This window comes from Nicotiana sylvestris, chromosome 5 (assembly GCF_000393655.2).
Source record: "Nicotiana sylvestris chromosome 5, ASM39365v2, whole genome shotgun sequence".
NCBI classification, from domain to species: domain Eukaryota; kingdom Viridiplantae; phylum Streptophyta; class Magnoliopsida; order Solanales; family Solanaceae; genus Nicotiana; species Nicotiana sylvestris.
In genome coordinates this window covers 145,940,957-145,963,250 of record NC_091061.1, presented here as the reverse complement: position 1 = coordinate 145,963,250, position 22,294 = coordinate 145,940,957, and the positions used below count along the sequence as shown (strand labels likewise).

Below are 22,294 nucleotides of genomic sequence, written 5' to 3'. Positions count from 1 at the left end.
CAAGGGTCCTTCAATTTTATTTTTTTTTGGTTGGGGGAGGGGTTGAATAATATAGATACTTTACATTTGGTTAGCGTTTGACCATAGATTTCAAATTTATTTTAAAAATTCTGATTTGAGTGAAGTTTGTTTTGAAGATGAAAATGTGTTTGGACATACGTTTTCAAAACATATTTCCTAACTTTATTTTGGAAAAACATGTATATAATTCCCAAATTTTGGGATTTTGGCCCAAAATCAGCAATTGGGGTGATTTTGGGATTTTGTCAAAATGTGAGCAAAATTTATGACCAAACACGAGTTTTGAAAATAAATCCCAAATTTATTTTGGCAAAACTCATGGCCAAATGGGGCCTTGAATTCAGTTTGGTAATTAAGGAAAAAAGTAGGTGAATGTAATGTCTCAAGCTAAAATTACACTACTTTCAAAAAAACATACCTGAGGGACATGTTCGAAATTATTCTCCATAAAAAATGATAAAATTGCATAAATCAATAGACAACATATGAAAATGGCAAAAATAGAATACCATTGTTACACTATATATTTTCATACGTGACAGTATATTGTAAGTCAATTGATATAAGTTTAAAAATGAGATCATCTTTGAAAGTACATAAAGTAAGTTAATCATATTACCGTGGAGATTACAAATATTTAAGATCATGAATAACAAGTACCAAAAGGGTTGGAAGGCTTAGAAAGTAAACGAATTGAAGAAAATAAGTTTCGTCGAAAGTCGATAAGTTGGGAATGTTATAACATATACTTTTGGGGTGAGACTAGGGTGCTTAACATGATAAGGAAGTTATGTTATGAATTATTTTGGACGTATGATAGTCGTGTGTTATGTTTTGAAATCAAGCGAGTTGTGGAACAAAAGTTAGTAAAGGTCATCGCAAGTTATATTCGTAAATGTTTTGAAAATTAGGACAAATGTAGCTGAGCTTTCTCTCAATACTTGGAATTATGGAATGATCCACCTACCAAATTGAATATCTACGAGTCTAGTTTCTAATGCATTAACACGTTCGTTGATACGACATAGGAGTAGAGAGATATTCGTATTTTTGCGAGACTGCACAAGCAGCTCCCATTGGCACCATTTAGGCAATGGTCGACCTACTTCACTTTAAAAACAATTTTGGACGACCTTTATTTCTCATTTTTTGATCCAACTTCGTCCTTACACTCCTCATAAACAGATACCATAAAGGTTTGAAGGTGAATCCAAATGATTACACCATATTTCACCGTCAAAAGTTAGTTCCAGTAAAGAAAAACACCTCTTTGAGGTTGCGTTATCATTAAGGATAGTTGTAGACTATGTTTGGATGAAATTTCAAGTTGTTGCTACTGCTCAAGGTGAGTATAATAACCTACTACATGTGCTTGAGGTTATTTGTATGTTAGTTGCATTATTTGAACAAGATACTTCAAGAGGAGACTTGAAACAGTTTGAGATGTTATTGTTCTTAATGGACTATTTTGGAATGGTTCTTTCTATGAACTTTAAATGGTTGGAAACCACGAAAAATAACTTTTTATGATGTTGTTATTATAAATATATTATCTACATGTTGCTTGCTATTGGTACTGTGAATATGAAGAGAAAGGACAACATAACAATGGAAAGTTGTACTTGTTGTTGTTGGATTGTTGGGCTGTTTGAGGGTGATTTAGAAGATGAATAGGAGGTTAGAAGTCCCCCATTGTACTTTAATATCATTGGATATGTTATTAAGTTAATTAATGAATGACTTTGGGATTAAAGGGTTCAAAAGGGATTCAATTCGAACTTGCCACTCGTTGTTTTAAATAGTAATTTTGTTGGTAATGTTTATGCACTTGTTATTGTGTAGATTGATTTGTGCTGTGGTGTTGAAAGTATATATTTGAAGGTTGTATGCGTTCTTGTTGGTTTATGGATTTGGGAAATTAATGAAAACAGGGGAGATGCTGTCCGTTTTAATATAAAATAAGCTTGTTGTTTGATATGCGGTAATTGCATCTTTCGTAGCTTAACGATAGCCTTATTATTGTTGTTGTAGATTAAAGTGCACGAGACGAGTTCAACGTTATTTTTGGACAGATTGTGATAAGGTATGTTACAGCTAAACCGTTTCTTTATTTTGGCATGATCCTGTAACTGCATGCGTTTGATAACGAGACATAAAGAGAAGTTTGTACTCTTGAATTTATGTCCATTATCCTAGTCTCATAAGTTATAGTATTTTCCCTTATCAGACTTTTATTTTTAGTTAAGTATTATCTTCTTCCAGTGAAGAGAGCAAAGGGTGTATATATGTATACAGTATTACTGTGTTGTCACCACCACCGAGCTATAATCGGTGGGCAAGACCCTATTGGACAACCTCTGATCAGATGGTAAGTTATACACCGAGCTTACTACAGCCGAGTGCCTATGAGCGATCCCAGGATGGTCGAGTTACCGAGCCTAGTATGACCAAGCGTCTATGAGCATGCCTACTACGGCTAAGCAATTACATGTACCGAGCATTATAGAGTTGGACAACTATTTTACTTACTATATTGTGAGAGCGGAATCAGTATCAACAGATAAACATATCTTCAAATCATCTTTGACTCCCAGTAAATTTCAGTTATTATATTATCAGTTCAATTTTAGCTTTCAATTGTTCTACTGCCTTACATACTCGGTATATTGTTTCGTACTGATGTCCTTTTGGCCTAAAATACTACATTTCATGCATGCAGGTTCAGATAGACAGATGTGTAGACCTCCTTAGTAGGCGTTTTTCGAGTTCAGGTTGATCAGTAAGCTCCACGTCCTTCGAAGTTGTCGGTCCAGGGTTTTCAGTACATATTATATATATATATATATATATATAGGCCGGGGGCCTGTTCCGACCATAGTACAACGATCAGCAGAGGCTTGTAGACATATCTTGTCAGTCAGTGTAATATGTTGGCCTTATATGTTTGTCAGCTGTAGTAGTTATGACGACCTTGCCGGCCCAGCTTTATACTGAGGTTCAGTTGGAGCTAGTCTCCATTCAATTTTATATTTTATTTCACAAATTGTCCTGCAATGTGGTCCTATGGCCAAAGTATCACATTGTATGTTCATAGTCCCTCAGTCTGAAGTTGGTACGCTCGGTCAAGTGAAGCACCGGGTGCCGGTCTTGTCTCCTCAGGTTTGGAGCATGACAATCATATGGGGTGGTTTTTAACTTTTAGCCTTTAGGGCATGTTACCTAACTAATGGCAAAATTTTAAAGTCAAAAGTCAAACGTTTTGCCAATTGATCGAGTAACATGCCCCTAAGATCAAAAGTTCAGGATCAGCTCTAAAATCATTTGTGAACTTTACAGGAATGCACATAATAAATGATATAAAGGGGCGGGACCTGGGCTGGACCTAGAATAAATGGGCAAGCTCATCATGCGTGTTAGGGCTTTGAAGTTTCTTTTGTGTTCTTTTATTTCCACAAAATTGCACGGAGTGTCCCTGCGGGATTGCTGTTCATTTTATGTCCTGTTTTAAAAAGTTGTGCAAAAATAGGCGTTTTTTGTTTTATAAGCAAGACAAGTAACCTTTTGTCCTTCTATTCTTCCACTTTTTTATTCAAACTCTTTTTCTTTACCGAGAACACCATACTTCTTCAACCATACCAATTAGTAGTAAATTTTTTACTATATTAGTGCATAAAACTTAAACTTTTATCTATCAATCATTTTATCATTGAGCAAACTTGTGCTTGAAAATGGTTAATAATGTACAAGTTGACTGCACTATAATGTTGGAAGACTTATCAATAATCATTATGTCTACTATATTTTGCACAGTGCCCATTAATGGGTATTGCATTAGATGTTACAATTATCATTTAAGGTGGCTATGTAATATATTGACGGTTATATCAAATGACAAAACTAGAACTCCTTTCTTCATTTGAATAGTGTTGCCACTCCTAACTTTGTGGAAGAATAGCCAAGAAACACTTTTTAACTCCTATTCGGGCATGCCTTGCTTTATTGTTGCAGCAGAGCCTGTAAGTTGTCCACCTATGCATAAACAAAAATAATATTAATTAGTTGCTCGTTAAAAGAATGAGAAGATTTGCACAAATAATTAGTTAGAACTTTCTAATCATTCATTGAGGCATATATAACTAAACTTGAGTAGAATGAATTAAAACATAATTAAGTTAGAGTGCTAAAAGTTAATGTTACCTTGATTTTGAGGAGCTTCTAAATCATTTTTTTGGGATGCTTCCTTGGATATTATAAACTTTGACGCCTTCATATCTTTTCCTTTTCCCCATAGTACCACATATAAGCCCATTATAATAAAAAATCCACCTAATACACTGTCCATGTCCAACAAGTTAGCCCAATAAAAATGGATATCAAAAGTTTAACGACTGTTTTTTCTAGCTTAATAATGATTAGCTACAATTTAAAAGGATCAAATTTTTTATAATAGGAGGAAAAATAATAATTTAAGTTTACCTTCCAAGATACAATGTCTCATCAAGTAGTAAAGAACTAGCCAATGCCACAAAAAGCAGTATTAAAGGGTTGAAGACAGAGACAAATAGAGGGCCTCTTTTTTGAGAGCACCATGTCATCAAAATTACCACAATTCCAGACCCTAATGTTCCCTACATAAACAACACTATATATTAGCAACCATATAGTATTATATGTGCATATCAAATTATCTAATAACAATAATAATTTGATGTGTGCGCAAGCTAACTCAGACGCTATAGTTATAAAAAAAAACATCGGCAATCTTTATATGTAAAAATTTTCAATTAACAACTAATTAAGAATGTGTTCTTACTAGATAGACAACAACGAATAATCTTCTGTTCCAACCAAGTTTCCATTGAGCACTTTCTCTGTCGAAGCATAATGCAAAAATGACTGATTGAATGGATCCCATTAAGCTCATTAACGCTGTACTTGAGTAATGGCATGGGTAGTTTTTACTTACCTTTGCCTATTGAAAAACAAAAAACAAGCACCACCATTAGTTCTTCACAGATTGAAACTTTAAGAATATTGAACATTATTGATTCAACTGAGATACAACAAGACTACTCAGAATATATATATATATATATATATATATATATATATATATATATATATATATATATATATATATATATATAAAATAAATAGATTGTTTTGTTAGTTTGATTTGGTAGTTAAACAAATTATAAATTTAAAATAAATAGACAAACAAACGAAGATTCTGAACTAAATGTTTAGTTTAGTCCAAATTGACCCGTGAATTAATCTTAACCGAACTAATTTTTCGACAGGTTGTGACTTAATGATTCATGGGACAATTTGCTTTCACCAGCCCAAATTTTGCCAACCTGCTCAGTTGACACCCTTACTTTTTTTATATATACTTAATTCGGAATATCATAGCTAATTTACTTTGCTTGCTTATTGTTAGGAATACAATCTAGTGTGTTGGTATAAGTAACAATAAATAATAATTCTCCTTAAATGTTGTGACGGAAGTAATTAACCATGTATACAATTACAATATATATTATGCAAGCAAATTAAATGCCACAATAAAAGTTTACATATCTCAATTTAATTAAAAAGAAAAAAGAAAAGCAAAAAAGACAGAATAGAGGAATTATATACTTACCAATAATACTATCCACAGTGAATAACAAATGCAAGAGGTAATGGCGAGTACAATTCCCAAAGCAAAAGTGCCAGGTAATTTCTTATTGTGTGATGTTGCTTCATTAGAATGATGTAACAAATCAATTTTGATAGGCCACATATGCACCTCTAAACCTTTGTATAATGTCAATACCATTGCTCCACCAATACATATCATTGTCCCCATCACCTTAGCTTTCCCACTTGCTTTATCAAATGATAAATTCTCGAACCTATGAACATTAGAATAAAAAAGTCATCATGTTAATGACATATTCTCTACGTTTTTTACAAGCTGACTAAAATTATTGAAGATTTTGAAAAGAAAACCTTAGAATATATGAAATTCTGGTCGTCAAAATAGAACATGATAACTAAATGAATTATGCAGGATATCTACCTGAGAAGGACTGCTATGACAAAAGTCATTGCTGGAATAAGATTGTATATTGCGGTTGCAAACGTCGCAGATGTCAATATCACACTTGTATAAAATAATATCGAAAACAACGAACCCCTGAGAATATACAATTACAAGTAAGATGACATGAATTTGTTAGCTCTAGAATTATGGTAAAACATATTACTCGTAGTAAATTATGTTTATATCAACAGTCATTTATGCTGGTCAATTAAGAGACAATTTGATGCATGGTGGTGTTTCTTTTCAATTTGTTAGTAGAGATAGAATCTTTACCAAAAAATTACTATCCAATATTATACTCCCTTAATATGGATCATAACGAAAAGCATTGCCATGTTGCGCATTATTACGCCTATCCAAGAGTATGCTATCTAGAGAATCTGTAACGAAAGTAGACAGCGAATATCAATTGGATTAATATGATAAATGATAGTGATTGTTTTAAAATATTAATGACTCATTTGTCTGATATCATAAGCTGATTCTTGGCAAAAGTTTAAGCAAACTAAATGGCCATTATAGATAGAGAATGTGTTCTGGGGATTGGGATAGACATAAACGTTTTTTCCAAGATATTTTTTATCCTCCCTAAACAGATTGAACACCTTTTAAGTTGATCTTTTTATTCTTTTTATGTAATTAAATCCAATTTTCTTGTTTTAATTGATGTTTTGTAGATAAAGTATAGTAGTAGTATACTTGACATTTCATTACGAAGTTACATATTGGTCCCAATAGTTTGGGTGAATTATATTCATCTCCCATGTAGTTATCTTGTATTACAATTATCCACCCTTAAGTTTTGAGAATATGTTTCCGCCCCTTATATTTGTTGAAAGTCAAGAGTCGCAGCATAACTTACCCTAGTAGCCCCGACAGAAATGCTTGCAAAATGACAGTCCAAGTTAGTTTTGGCCGCTTATTCCTGCAAAAAAGAGACCAAAAGCATTTCTTGTCAAACAAAATATTTGTATTAAAACTCAAAGAATAATGATTTTTTTTCTTTAAAAGAGAACTAGATTATACTTTACCAACTTTCTAAATATTTGCATCTTGTTGTAATTTTTTAGTTGAAATATCACAATGTATTTTTCCTGAAAATTTTAAATACATGCCAACTTTACCATGTAAATTTATCCGAATAAACTTTTAATTTTAAAAAATGACATTTCAGCAAGGTAATTTTTTAACATAGTCTTATTGCTTAATAAAATAAAAGCTAAAGCAATTCTATATAAGATAAAAGAATCAGGTGGATACTAAATGGGGTCAGAGTATCTTGCTGACTTGTCCAAAAAGTCTTATATAGTCAAAGATCCATTTGTCACCAGTAAAAAAAGAGAAGAAAAGCAAAAGACAGAGATAATTATTTTGAAATTGAAAATAAGAATAAAAAGGACACAAACATAATGTGGTGCAGCAATAGTTAAAAGTGTATATAATAGACTTAGCGGGGTCAAAAGCGAAACTCAGAAAGGTAGAGGCAAATATTCTTTTCTCAATATCATGTAGATAAACATACCCACAAGTTTTTATTAGTACTGTTAAGTATCACAACTTACAAGTTTTTCTATTTGAAAAAGATTGTTTTAAATTATTATTATTTTTATTTTTTTGGTTTCTTTTTAACAATTATCTACTATCTTGAAACTTTTCTTTCCCTATCGGTAACATCAAAAAGATATAAATACTAAACAGTTATACTATGATTTAACATAAGTTGTCTATATGCCCAGAATTATTATGACTAAAATTTTGATGAAGATTTTTCAGTATCAATCTGGTATTACCTAGAATATAATTTAACTTCTATACACACTAAAAAGGCAGTCACGTGTCCAAGGCATACCGCATTCACTCAGGATTCAGGGAAGGACTGCATCGTAAGGGGTGTGATGTAGACATCCCACCCTAATGCGAGCATTAGTGACTATTTCCACACGGCTTGAATCCATGATCTATAAATCACAAGAAGACAACTGTACCATTGCTCAAAGACTAGCTCTCCTTCGACTTTCATACCCGCTGACAATGTAAATATCTTTAACGGTAGCATGTCAATAATTGAAGGTTACCTTCATTATCATTTGATGGCCTGTGATAAGTCTAATTTACATAGGAATATTGATTGAAAAGCAAGAAGATTGACAAATTAATTACCATTCAACGACGATAGCGATAGGAGCAAGAAAGGCAGTGGCAAAGATCCACCTATAAGCAACCATAACTCTCATAGTCATACCATCATCTGCTGCTACTTTTGACAATATAATGTTTCCTCCTAGCAACACTGCTGCCAAAGTCATAGCTCCTACATGTTTCACTCTTTGAAATCCTGTATAATTCTCCATAGTATTATTGACAGAAGAGAGAAAATTAAAGGAACTGTGTATTTAGCTAAGGAAGAAGAATAAGCACAATATTAGAGTAATAAGATGCAAAATGTTGGAGAGAAGCACAATGAAATGAGCAAACTCTTTGGCCTTTTTATTAGCGAAATTGCGTGTTTATGCAGCACAAAACTTTTTCTTGCATGCATGCACCATCTTACAGACAAGTCATATCTTATACTACTTTTTTTTTTCATTTAATAAACAAAAAGCTTTATTGTGGAATAGTTAGTCTTTTCAAAGGGATATATTAATGCTTTAATTTCAATACACAAACATGTTTGAGGGGCCACTCCATCCACCTTATACTGTCTCTATCTAAGGCTTTATGTCATCAAATAATACTGACCTTTTTGCCTATTTTAGGGTAACCTAATTATAAATTAGTATATCTTTATTAATGTGGTTAATTGGTTGATTTCCCATATTTCTATACACATGTTTCCTTAGCTGATTGACCATAGGGCGGCCGTGGCCGGTAGTAGTTAGCCATCATTGGCGGCTTAACTCACCTTTGTTAGATTATCGAACTACATTTACTATAAACAGTTATATAAATTTATTTAAATAATCTGAATAGCGTAAAATTATTTATTCTATAAGGTTAATTAGTTAAAGTACCAAAAGATAGAAAAAACAAAACCTTGACTACTTTTTGGACTATTGGATATGTTGGTAGCCCTTAAAATTAAGCCACAATTTTCAATATGATCCGTATCTTCTATGCATGGGTGCCCTTTAAAAGCTTAGCACAGAAGATCTCTTAATTTGGTGTTTATTTTGTAAAATATAAGATACCAGTATCATAACTTTATACATGTTTTTACACATCTCATTGTGAGTGGTGTGGAAATACAATTATAAGAAAAAATAATTGTTTCCCTGTAAACTGCTAAGCACGTAGAAGCAAGAACCACACAGCAATGAATGTGGTCAGTTGATATTGCCAATAATTGTTGGGAAAGAAAAAAGACATTGCCAATAATTGGGAATTATATAGATGGTCAAGTTATCCAAATTGGAAGATACTAATTACTATAATTATATATCATTTGCCAAAAAGGATATTTTGATGATCCCTTGTCTCACTTTAGAAGACCGCTGGACCCGTTTAATTAACTAGTTAGAGGTTGAGAATGTTGTTTCAAATGTCTTTTTTTTTCTTTCTTTTCTGGCCAAATGTGGACCTTTTTGGTCAACAATTTAATTCTTTACCCATTAAATTAACTCACTGGAGTTAAATTAACATTTTAATTCTTGAAAGTTGACGGCATTTATATAAAAATGTTTTTTTAAATTATTAAAAATGTGACATACCTTTTGTAAAGACCAGAGTTAGTCTTGATTCATGAATAAAATCATGTTTTCGTATAAGAAAAAAATATTTCAACACCGAAACTTAATATGACTGCAATCCGTCTTTAATTGGATTTGGTTTTCGTCCAATTTACAGATTAACATAAGGAATTGATAAAGCAACTAATATAACGAACTAAAATGAAGAAAGATAACATATATGTCTACTGTGAGCATACATTGAACAGAGTTCTTATATAGGATTTTCTTCTTCTTCTTCTTTGTACCAATAATTTGGAAACAGTCTCTCGACCTTTTCAAGATAGGGTTAAAATTTGTGTACACAATATCTTCTTTAGAACCCACTTATGAGATTATACTGAATTTATTATTATTATTATTATTTCTTCGTACCAATAATTTGGATTTTCCAGCATCATGTCTTGATAGCAGTAGTAGTTGATAGAGAATGGGGAAAAAAAGGATAGTGGAAGGGAGTGGGGAAAAAAGATAGTGGAAAAATTGATATATTTTGTCTCAAGTATGTCAACATAAGACATTACCTAGTGTTGGAAAGATTCCAAGTAAGTACCCATGTTCTCTGTATGCTTACTAGGAAAAGAATCCTACGACTTCTGTTTTTTAGGGTTCTTGGTTTTTTAAGCTAGTGGACATAATAATGTTAGATTACGAAAGAACACAGAAATTGGAGCCAGAAATGTTTAGGCCCCTTTTAGAAATAAGTTTGAAAGGCTATGAATCAAAGTTAATTCTCAAACAGTTTAAATTTTATGCTCAATAATATAATATATATTTAGACATTCAAATTATTTATAAGTTAATTGCAATTAAGTTTCTATAATAATAATAATAAAAATAAAAATAATAACTAACCTACTATTACATATTAAGATTCACTGATAGTATAAAAGATTCTTTATACTAGAATGTGATCTTCACGTATTTGGTTCAAATATGGTTTTACTAGAGTTAGTGTTTCAGTTGCCAACTTATGAAAGAATTACATTTGATACTGTCTATCACAATCTATTTTAAAGAGTTATGTTTAGGAACCAATCTTATTTGATGTGTTGCTAAATTGCCACTGGTCTAACAAAAATTTCATGAAAAATGAGGATCAATTGTCAATTAGGTAACAATTAGTATCAAATATGGTCTGAATTAAGATAAAACCAACTGCCATTAATTAGTATTTCAATTAGTGTTCCACTTACATAATCAGTGCACGTCATTTTCCAATGGGCATGGCATGGGAAGGTATATAGAAAGGCCTGATATAGCTTATGTAAAAGTTAGTGTCAACAAGCTCGATCTAAAAGTGGAAGCGACACTAAGTAGTTATTTTTAAGCATGTTGTTTAAATATATTTATATTTTACAATGTATTTAAAGATTAGCTAATTCGCTCAAATTTTAGGACGCGACATCATAAAGTTTAAACCTTAAGATTCAAACTTTAGAACATCATGTCCTAAAATGTGAATATTGTGTCCAGAAATTCGAATCTTCCGTCAAGAATTTTAAATTAACAGTTCAGAAATTCAAGACACTTAGTCCTTAAATTCAAAATAGCAGCTTAAAAATTAATGACGCTATGTCCTGAATTTCAAATTAGCAACTCAAAAATTGAGGATATTTTTTTTTGACCCACAGTGTAGAACTTTTATTCCAGATAAAACAATTGCAAAGGAGGGGGCTAGGCCTGACCTCCTTGTGCAAAAGGAATGGAAATCCATTAAGTACATAGTGACATGAAAGCCTAATTTCTCCAAAAAAAATAAACTTGTGTCTAATGTGTCTTCCATGTGATCCTACCAGCTAGCAGTAACAGGCTATGGTAGTTCAAAGAACCATCCTGGGTGTGTGGTTGCTCTAATCCTGAAGGAAGGCATTTGGAGTTTGTCCACTCTTAGATATCCTTTTGTCTCGCAAGGCGGATCATTTTCTTGCATGTATATCTTGTCCTCCATGATAATAGTTGCATGTTTTGCAAGTGAATCAGATACAATGTTTCCTTCCCTAAAGCAATGACATACTTCAATATTTCTATGTGATATCTTTTCTTTGATAGCTGCTATGTCCTTGTGAAGCCTCCATGGTGGTTTTGCTTTTCCTTGAATCATTTGAACTACCAGTAGTGAGTCTAGTTCCACAGTTAACTTGTTGAATTATTGTTCACAACACCATGTGATTCCAAAGAGCGCAGCCTGCAATTCACTAAAATTGTTAGTCAAGAATTGAATAGGATTAGCATAAGCCATTACCATATCTCCATTTCCCCTTCTAACAATCCCTCCAGCTCCTACTTTACCCAGCGTCATCATACAGCTGCTATCAGAGTTTAGTTTCCAATTATCCTCTTCTGAGTTAATCCAAGTAACCATGATGCCTCACAGTCTGGGTTGGTAATTATCCGCAATGTGGCATATATCATTCCAACACCATTCTTCCTCCATTCTGCTAAATTTCTTTCCAATAGCAGTTTTAATTAGAAACACTATTTGTTGGCATATTCCGGTAATGGTTGCAGTCTTCTGGTTTTACTTTTTTGTGCACCTGGCCTTCCAGATCTCCCAACCAGTGATAATGAGAGTTATGTGAAGAATAAGTTTGTGCAATTGGTTCTTAGAATGTTGGTTCCACTATTGGTATGGCATATTGTTGATACCACTAGCCCTACAATTGATGCCAAGTGGGCTTGAAATGATATGCCATACCCTTTTGGCTATGTCTCCTTCCACAAAAATATGTTGCAAGTTCTCTTCCTTAGATTGTTTGCAGCAACAATACCTGGAGACTAATTGGAATCCAAATCTCAAATTAATATTATCTAGTGAAAGTTTGTTTTTCAACAGTCTCCACAAGAAGAAGAAAATCTTGAAGGGGATTTATTTGGACCACACTTTACTGAAAAGTGCATTAGCATTGTCCCTTTGTCTCAGAATTTGTAACGCAGATGCACAAGAGAAGTTTCCAAATGATGAAGGCTTCCAAATTGCCTGATCTCCATTTTCACTGTCTCTATAATACTTACAATATTTTGTGGGACTTCATTAAAAGGGTGTCAATATCCCAGCTATTATTTTGAATGAATTCCTTCACTCTAGTATTTCTTGGTTTATAGGCGAGGTTAACTGAGGAGTTTATAGGACCATCATCTGTCCAATTATCCCACAAGAATAGCAAGTTCGCCTCATTCACTCTCCATAGAATGTTAGTTTCCACTTTGTTTCTGATATTTATCAGGTTCCTCCATGCATTAGAGTCTTTTAGAATTTCTTTTCTTGGCAATTAAGTTGCTTTTTGGACAGTATTTGGCGATCATGAACCTAGTCCAGAGGTTGTTTTCATTTCTGAGTCTCCACCACCTCTTAGCTAAGAAGGTTTCACATATATCATGAATTCTCTTGAATCCAATACCACCCTCTTCTCTTGGAAAACACATTTTAGCCCAGGAGCTCCAGTGGTATTTGTTTTTACTTTCATTATGCCCCTAGAAGAAATTAGCAAAATACATCTAAATTTGATTCATCATTGTGACCAGTGAAAGCATAGCAGCTAGCAGGTGAAGTGTCTGAGACTGAAGTATATGTTTAATGATAACTGCTCTATCTCCTGGTGACAGAAACCTTTTTTGCCATCCGCCTGCTTTTGCCAAGACTTTGGTGGTAATGTCAGTAAAGTGACTGATTTTTTTCCTTCCAGCGTATATGAGACATCCTAGGTAGGTGAACGGGAATTGTGAGTGCTTTATCCAGTCCACTTCTTGATCCTTCTTTTGTGATGATTATCAATACTCTCATGTGTCAAGAAAAAGCTTTTTTCTTTGTTGATCTCTTGACCTGATGCTTCTTGATACATTCTCAATTGCTTCATAATGTGTTTTATAGATCTCTTGTTTGCAGAAGAGAAGAGTACAAGATCATCAACATAACAAAGGTGATTAATCTGAAATCCATTTTTATGCATAGAGAACCCAACAAAGTCATCCCTGAGGTGAAGCTGTTTAAGAGCTCTCTGGTCAAGCATTCAACAACAATAATGAATAGTGAAAGAGAGAAGGGATCCCCTTGTTTCAACCTGTCTAGAGCTATTGATGATAATAGAGTACCAATTATTAGAAATTAGTCTATATATTAGTCCAATGACCAATTCAGAAAATCCTACTTTTTTGAGTACAGAGGTGAAAAATGTCCAGGACAACTTATCATATGCCTTAGATATATCCAGCTTCCTTACTATATCTTTTTCACTTTTCTTCTTATTGATGCTATGTATAATCTCCTGGGTAAGTAGAATATTTTCTGTTATAAGTCTGCCTTTCACAAAGGCAGACTGGTTTTCAAAAATAATCCTTGGAAGTAGGGGAATGATTCTCGTTGTCAGGATCTTAGAAATAATTTTGTTGGTGAAGTTGCACAAACTTATTAGTCTCATTTACGAAAAGTTGTCAGGGGACTTAACCTTAGGAATAAGAACTAAGCATGTGTGAGTGTAATATTTTGTTAGGTTGACTCCCCTAAAGAAAGCTGAAACAAACTCTGTAACATTATTCTTGACTATTCTTCATGTAGTTTGGAAAAAAGACCATTAAATCCATCTGCCCTGCTGCGCTGTTTGGGTCCATAGAAAAGATGGCCTCTTTGATCTCTTCCTTAGTAGGTTTTTGCATTATATGTTCATTATCTTCATCTATAATCAATCTATCACACCTTCTTAGAATGTCCATATCACTAGTACTATTTGGTTGAGTAAAAATACCGTTGAAATGATCAATTGCAGCTTGTGCTATTTCTTTATTCCCTTCAATCCAATCACCATTCTCATTTTTTATTTTATGAATTTGAGTTTTTCTCCTTCTTTCCCTAATAATACTATGAAAATATTTGTTGTTGGCGTCACCCTCCTATGCCCACTTGACCTTTGCTTTGTCAAATAGCAAAGGGACGAAAAGTTGAAACTAGCGGGACAAAGACTGTATTTTCTCCTCAGAAGTTTACTTTTATAAATTTCAGTAACGATTTAAATTAAGAATTTTATATAAATAGCCGGTCAAATTCACTATTTATTTTCTTAATCTATATACATTTGAGTGTGCACGATTATATACATATTATGCATAAATTAACATGAATTGTATATTGATAAGCAAAAGAAAATCATACAATTATTGTAGTGTTATAAATAGAATTCTATTTAAGGTGAATGTCTATATTTTAGAGATATCTTAGAGTTTGTTACTTGGTGACTAAGTCACTTTTTCCCTATAAATAGAGGGGTTCTATTCCATTCTAATTGATCCCATATCAATAAGAATTCTCTTCTCTCTACTTTTCTCTACAATACTCTTCTTCTTCTTTTATTGTTTTATAACACATTATCAGCACGAGACTCTAACCAATTGAGTAGAAGCTTTGGGATTGAGCGTAATGATTGTCAATTGTTCCATGAACTTCCTTCATGATTAAATTCTATATTCTATAATTTGATTTTCAATATAAGCAAAGAAAATAAATTTTGATTATAACTCTAATGGAGTTAGTAAGAAATTATAACCACCCGAAGTGGTAAAATTTCTATGTCTTGCCATGATCAAAGTCATGTATGATCGTGAGCACAAGAAGTAGAAACTCGTCCCATTGAATTTGCTTCATTCTCATTCCCTTAAGAGAATATGATAGTAGTATGTAATAAATCTGAAAGAAGACAAATTATTACTATGAATGTATCAATGGATGTGGACGTGGCAATAAACAAAATTATAATCGTCATCATTGTGACAACGAGAACAATAAGGATTTTCAAAATAATCCTTCACTTTGTGAAAGTAATATTTGTCATCAATTTGACATGAGATTTTGTAAAGCGCATATAGATGATTATGGTCCATTCATTATGTGAATGTGACAACATCTGATTTATGAATACATATTCATTCTTAAAAGAATATGAACGTGCTATAGTGGTAGTGAATAAACCACACTCACCTCTAGAAGGAGGTTTGAGATGAAATAAGAAAATAATTTCATTATTGTGACATGAATGGTCATTGATCACGTACCCATTGTGATTAGCCAAAATATTATGGCAGTGCGATTATTACATGGCAAAAGTAATAGAAGCAACATATCTTGCCTATAATGATTTTGGCCATGACCATAATGGTATAACTTTCTCTTTAAAAGAGATATTTACCACATGGATGTTGATGAATCTGTGGTAGTACAAAACTAATTGAGAGCTCTGGAAGAGCCAATTATTACTATTTTGGAGGAATAAAATTGATTATCATGTCAATTTATTGTGTCATAGTAAGTCTCAATAAAACTTATTCAGTTTCTAAAGTATTCGCGAAAGCGGTTGATTATATTGAGACTATAAATAAAGGAAAAATTTAATATTTTTTATTACTACAACTTGTAGCGGGTAATATTTGTGTGAAAAGTTACCCGCTTTATTCTTCAGTTTGTACTACACAAATAAAAGAATGCCACAATAAAATAGAAGTTTATTAATATAAAACCCATATCATAATAAACTTGGAGTTTATTGATATCCAATTGGCATAATTGGTTTAGTCATATCAATTTAAGTATGATATGCAAAAATAAAAGAGAATTCACATGGGTAAATATTAAAGAACTAGAAAGTTCTTTACGAATTCTCTAATGTTGCTTGTTCTCATCAATTAATTGACCAACTAAAATTGGGATTGAATCCCATGAATGCTGGAAATATCAAAGGTGAATATGAGCCCATTCACCTGCCATGTATATAACATAAGATGCATCTATGAGATGGTTACATGTGCAATTATTATTAACCCGCAACATGGTGTTTTGCGAGGTAACTTGCTCAATAATTTAATTTCGAGCATAATTTCTAGATTTTCTATTCAAGAATTTCATCTTGATAAGTTGGTTTACATCACAGTTAGTTTAGCAAAATAATTTATTGAGTGCCTCCACTTAATAGCTAAACTATTGCTTATGAGAACAAAGTTATCAATATCAGTTTGATATAGGTTATAAACGAAAGTATATTACATTCTTCCCTCACAAATGGTTCAGAGTCAGGAACCAAATAATTTCATCTTATTATTATTGACGTGCGGTGGATATTTTGATTAACACCATAACGCACAAAGACGGGTTCTCAAAATTGAGGAAGAAAGTTAGTTTTTCTAATATGAGGGGGAGACACGAAAAACAGTTGAAAAAAAGTTACGTGGAATGAATTATCGTGTGTACATCTTGATCCTCGAATAAGATAATATAAACTTGAAGTTCATAAAAAGATAATTCATTTGCAACATATTACAAAGCATGCCATACGCATTTGCTGACCCAAAGAAAGTAACTATATTCTCATTGAAAATGCTCATATTAAGTCCTAGAAGGACAAAATCTATGGTACGCTTAAAGCGTATAGACAAATCGGTTTCAAATAAACTTCTTCATAAAGAAGATGAGCAAATGATCAAAATGATCATAATAAAGGAGGCAGGTGATCTAGAAGATCACATGACATAACACTTCATAAAATCTCAGGAGAGAATCAGGTACCTGAAAATATGAATGAAGAGATCTTTATGTTATGTCTTTATGAAAAATAAGGAGATTGTAACCGATATAAAATGTTCGTCGACGACATCTATGATAACACTAAATATATATGAGGATCTTAAGTCTGAAGAAACAATTCGTATAGACTTGGTTTCATATGAAATACATGTAATTTTGGACATGTAGTTCAAAAACTTGAAAGTATAAAGTCAATGGTGTGTGCAATCACCTTTATCTATCTTATATGTCTATGCATGACATAAAACTTGATATGCATATAAAGTCTATTTATATGACTTATTTGACTATACTTATATGATAATCCCTGAAGGATTCAAATTGCTTGAAGCATATAATTTTTTTTATCTTGAAGTACCACATCCTCAATACAATTTATGCACAAATGTATCTTGCTAAAACTATAAGCATGATAATGTGATAGCGAGGATACCTCTATGGAGATATTGAAGAGCCATTCCGCAATATTTGTGAAGACATTATATATCTATCATGATTGATGATTTCAAGGTGCAAAATATTCATTCAAGTTAATATAGCTAATTTATGTAATCTCTACCAACGATCTCTTGAAGATGGTGCACAAGATTGGAATGTGAAGGCTCAAGGATGTGAATTGATGCTCTCATCAGGGGGAGTTAATGCGCGTTGCACTCTTTTTCCCTTATAAGATTTTGTCCCACTGGGTTTTCCTTGCAAGGTTTTTAACGAGGCAACCAAAAGACGTATTGTTAGATATATGTACTCTTTTTTCTTTTCTAGAATTTTTTTCCCACTGGGTTTATTTTATTTAAGGTTTTAACGAGGTACATTATCTGTTGAATAGACATTTAAGGGGGAGTGTTATAAATAGAATTCTATTTAAGGTGAATGTCTATATTTTAGAGAGATCTTAGAGTTTGTTACTTGATGGCTAAGTCACTTTTTCCCTATAAATAGAGGGGTTCTATTCCATTGTAATTGATCCCATATCAATAAGAATTCTCTTCTCTCTACTTTTCTCTACAATACTGTTCTTCTTCTTTTATTGTTTTATAATATGTAGACTATAATCAGCTATAGTATGTTATTTAGAATATTTTCTTATTAACAATTACCTTCATTTGCACATAAGTTAAAGTTCTTCGATAAGCATCCACGACAGAACTGTAACACATTAATTAACACCTAAACCCAAATTCTAAGGGTGCTGATTGCACGGTTGGCCATATGTAAAGGGACATAACATATATCTGCGGAAATTACGTTAATAATATTGTGGTACTTATAAACTCCAAGGTTGGAATCAACATAGAAAACCCTAATACAATCCAATCCAACAAACCCACTGAGATTTTATCAACTTTTATCAACCCCAAGAAAATATTTTTTTGGAGAATATTAAGGATCCCAAATCAAAATGGTGAAAAGCAATTGAACTTTTCCATGTGTTGAGGCCTTAATTCTAAGGACATGAGAAAGAAAAGACTAGAGGGGAAATTTGACTACGAAATACATTTACTTAAGTCATTGTGATAGGTTACTGAAACTTTCCCCTGGGAATTAATATAATTATATTAGATGTTGAAGATTAGAATGACGAGGAATTTTGCCTCTCAAGTAAATTCTCTCCTTTTAGTAAGGAGTAAGGACTAAATTATTTTTGTTATTGTAATGAAAATAATAATAATAATAATAATAATAATAATAATAATAATAATAATAATTGTGTGCGGATAAAATCGGAGATAAAGTTACCCCCGATTTTCTGGTAAAGAAACGAGAGGACAACACGGCCTGACATGTCCTCGAGTAAAGCCGAGGGCTTCCATAGATCAGAGCCCGGAGAGGACGAATGGTGTACCCAGGACCGGACACGACCAAGTATTGAGCTCGATCAAAGTGAAGAACCGAGACTAAGAGAAAAGATGGTTAAACATGGCAAAAATGAGGGGCCAAAATATCCGCCCTTAACCGGATATTACAGCGTAAATCTCGCCCGATATCAACTGCATATCAATGTTTAATGGAAGAATTTTTTTTACCTTACTTAGACTTGTACTAGGATTGAAACTCCCCTACTATATAAATGGGAGAACTTATTTATTTTGAAGACCATTGTTGACACGGATACCAAAGCAATAAAGTTAATTTTTGTTCTCTAGCTATTGTTTAAAGTGTTCTTCAGTTGCTTGTTTATTGAGTTGCAACCGAGCCCGTTCCGAGGGCTGGATCGAAACCGATTTCCAACATCCATCATAAAGCTAGACTTAATCATCCATCGCATTTGGTTTGATCATTTCGTTTTCCTTTAATTCAATTATTTATTTTGCGTTAAATTAAATTACATATCCTTTAAACCACCTATAAATTCAATTTTTACGCATTTTAAGGGTAAACAGTTAGGCGCCCACCATGGGGCTAAGATAATAGTGGTGATTTAATACTAATCTCCATAACACACCCTATTTTACACTTCCTCTTTGAAGTTTGATTTAATGTTTATTTAAAAATGTCAAATTCTCAGTCGCTCACTTGAACGATGACGCTGATTCATGCCACCACGGCGAAAACAATAATGTGGTACCAAGAAATGACGAACCCCTTGTTGATCCTAATAGTGTTCCAATCACTGACCTGGTCGACGCTAACTCACAAGTTGTCATCAATATCAACCTGCCAATTGATCCCGAAAATAGCATTCACGAGGCACCCAGGCAATTGGCTCGAGAAACACCCGAAAGGGATGGTGATGGGGTTAACTTACGATTGATTTTTGAAATTCTACAAGCTCAGCAAGTGGCAATAGCACAACTATAGACTCAAAATCACGCCCACGCCTAGAACACGACCGAACCCAAGCGGGTTAGAGAAGAGGCTCGGAGAGATAAATGGATTGTCGCAGAACCAGATGAGTTCGGACCCAGAGAAACTTTCAAGGTGATGAATAAGCTCGAAGCGCTAACAAAGCAGGTGGAATCTGGTGAAAAGAAGATAGAGGCAAATCATAAGAAGGTGGAAACATACAATTCGAGTGTCGATCAGATCCCGGGAGCGCCTCCAATATTGAAAGGGCTGGATTCCAAAAAGTTTGTTTAGAAACCTTTCTCCCTGAGTGCGACACCGAAGCCAATCTCGAATACCCGATTTTTCCAAATATAATGGAATCACAGATCCAAACGAGCATGTAACCTCCTACACGTGCACAATAAAAGGCAACGGCCTAGAAGACGGCGAGATTGAGTCGGTGTTGTTAAAGAAGATTGAGGAAACTTTATCCAAAGGGGCAATGATATGGTACCATAAATTACCTCCAAATTCTCTTGATTCATTTGCTATTCTTGCAAATGCCTTCTTTAAAGCCCATGTCGGTGCTATCAAGGTCGAGACGAGGAAATCAAACCTCTTCAAAGTCAAGCAAAGAGACAACGAGATGCTTAGGGAGTTCGTGTCAAAGTTCTAGATGGGACGAATGGACCTGCCCCCGGTCACAGATGATTGGGCCATTCAGGCGTTCACTCAAGGGCTCAACCCCCGAAGTTCCATTGCTTCTCAATAATTCAAGCAAAACTTGGTGGAGTACCCAACGGTTACTTGGACCGATATTCGTAATAGGTACCAGTCAAAGATCAGAGTCGAGGATGACCAGTTGGGGTCCCCCTCGGGCTTTGATTACCCTAATAGAGTGAATGACAGGTCTAAAGGAATTATGGACCAGGAGCCAAGCCTGGCCCGAGATCGGTATCAACCACACAGCTCAGATAGAAGGGGAATCGGACCCGGTCGCCACCTAGCTAAAAACGATAAGATAAGCGACCAAGGACCTAGTAATCGAGGTTTGATGAGTAGGAACGACTTCGATAGATCATTTGGGGGCAGGGAAGCCCCGAGACTATCAGAATATAACTTCAACGTGGATGCTGCGAGTATCGTGTCGGCCATTGGTCGCATCAAGGAGACCAAATGGCCAAGGCCACTTCAGTCTGATCCCGCACATAGGGATCACAACTTGGTATGTAAATACCATGGTACTCACGTCCACAGGACCGAAGATTGTCGACAGCTAAGGGAAGAAGTAGCTCGTCTATTCAACAATGGGCATCTTCGAGAATTCCTAAGTGAGCAAGCTAAAAATCATTTAAAAAATAGGGACGCCAACAAACAAATTGAGCAGGAGGAGCCTCAACACGTGATCAGCATGATCATTGGAGGAGTGGATTTCCCACAAGGGCCAATGATAAAGCTCACCAAAGTTTCTATCACAAGGGAAAAATGCACATGGGACTACATACCGTAGGGGTCTATCTCGTTCAGCGACAAGGATGCCGAGGGCACCGTCCATCCTCACAACGATACACTGGTAATATCCATACTTATTAATAAATCTCGAGTTATGACGAGCGTAAAACACGACACAAAATTATTGCTCGCTAGTCAAAGATAGTATAGCTAACTATAGTCTCCATATGGATTGGATTTAAACGGTATTCGAATAACCTTCAGTTAATTACTATCCAGGAAAATTAACACTTGATTTGATGATTATCAACTATGATTAACCGCTAAAAATTAAGCAATTAACAATTGATCACAAAAGACAGCAGATGAGAAACGAAGAAATATTAATGAGAGAAATAAGGGTGATTGACTAGACATGTATAAGATAATTTACTCGGGATCCAATTGTTGAGTTAGTTCATTCTATCATACCGTTTATTCTCATGAATTCAAATGATAATTAGATTACCTTGAAGTTAATCTTCCTCTTTCGATTAAACGTTAATTTACGTAATTAATCCAATTGAAGCACATTAAATAATTGAAAATGATTATGGTCTAAAGGGTAACTTCTCACCAATATTTTCCTATTTTCTAGTTCAATTAACAATTCAAGAGACTCTTTCGACTACCTATTTG

General features: G+C 33.8%; 2 protein-coding genes across 2 annotated transcripts; both read right to left on the bottom strand.

Moving 5' to 3' along the window:
- Positions 1 to 3,755: 3,755 nt before the first annotated feature.
- On the bottom strand, positions 3,756 to 8,549 carry LOC104240887 (WAT1-related protein At1g68170-like). Its single transcript, XM_009795816.2, has 8 exons — positions 8,270 to 8,549; positions 6,972 to 7,034; positions 6,086 to 6,202; positions 5,666 to 5,918; positions 4,835 to 4,993; positions 4,498 to 4,649; positions 4,219 to 4,355; positions 3,756 to 4,050 (listed from the first exon to the last, which is right to left on the bottom strand). The coding sequence occupies exons 1-8, from the start codon at positions 8,458 to 8,460 to the stop codon at positions 3,998 to 4,000; spliced, it is 1,125 nt and encodes a 374-aa protein (XP_009794118.1). The 5' UTR covers positions 8,461 to 8,549; the 3' UTR covers positions 3,756 to 3,997.
- Positions 8,550 to 11,647: 3,098 nt separating this feature from the next.
- Positions 11,648 to 12,199, bottom strand: LOC138869456 (uncharacterized). The gene is made up of 2 exons (XM_070147075.1): positions 12,080 to 12,199; positions 11,648 to 11,974 (listed from the first exon to the last, which is right to left on the bottom strand). The coding sequence occupies exons 1-2, from the start codon at positions 12,197 to 12,199 to the stop codon at positions 11,648 to 11,650; spliced, it is 447 nt and encodes a 148-aa protein (XP_070003176.1).
- Positions 12,200 to 22,294: the final 10,095 nt, after the last annotated feature.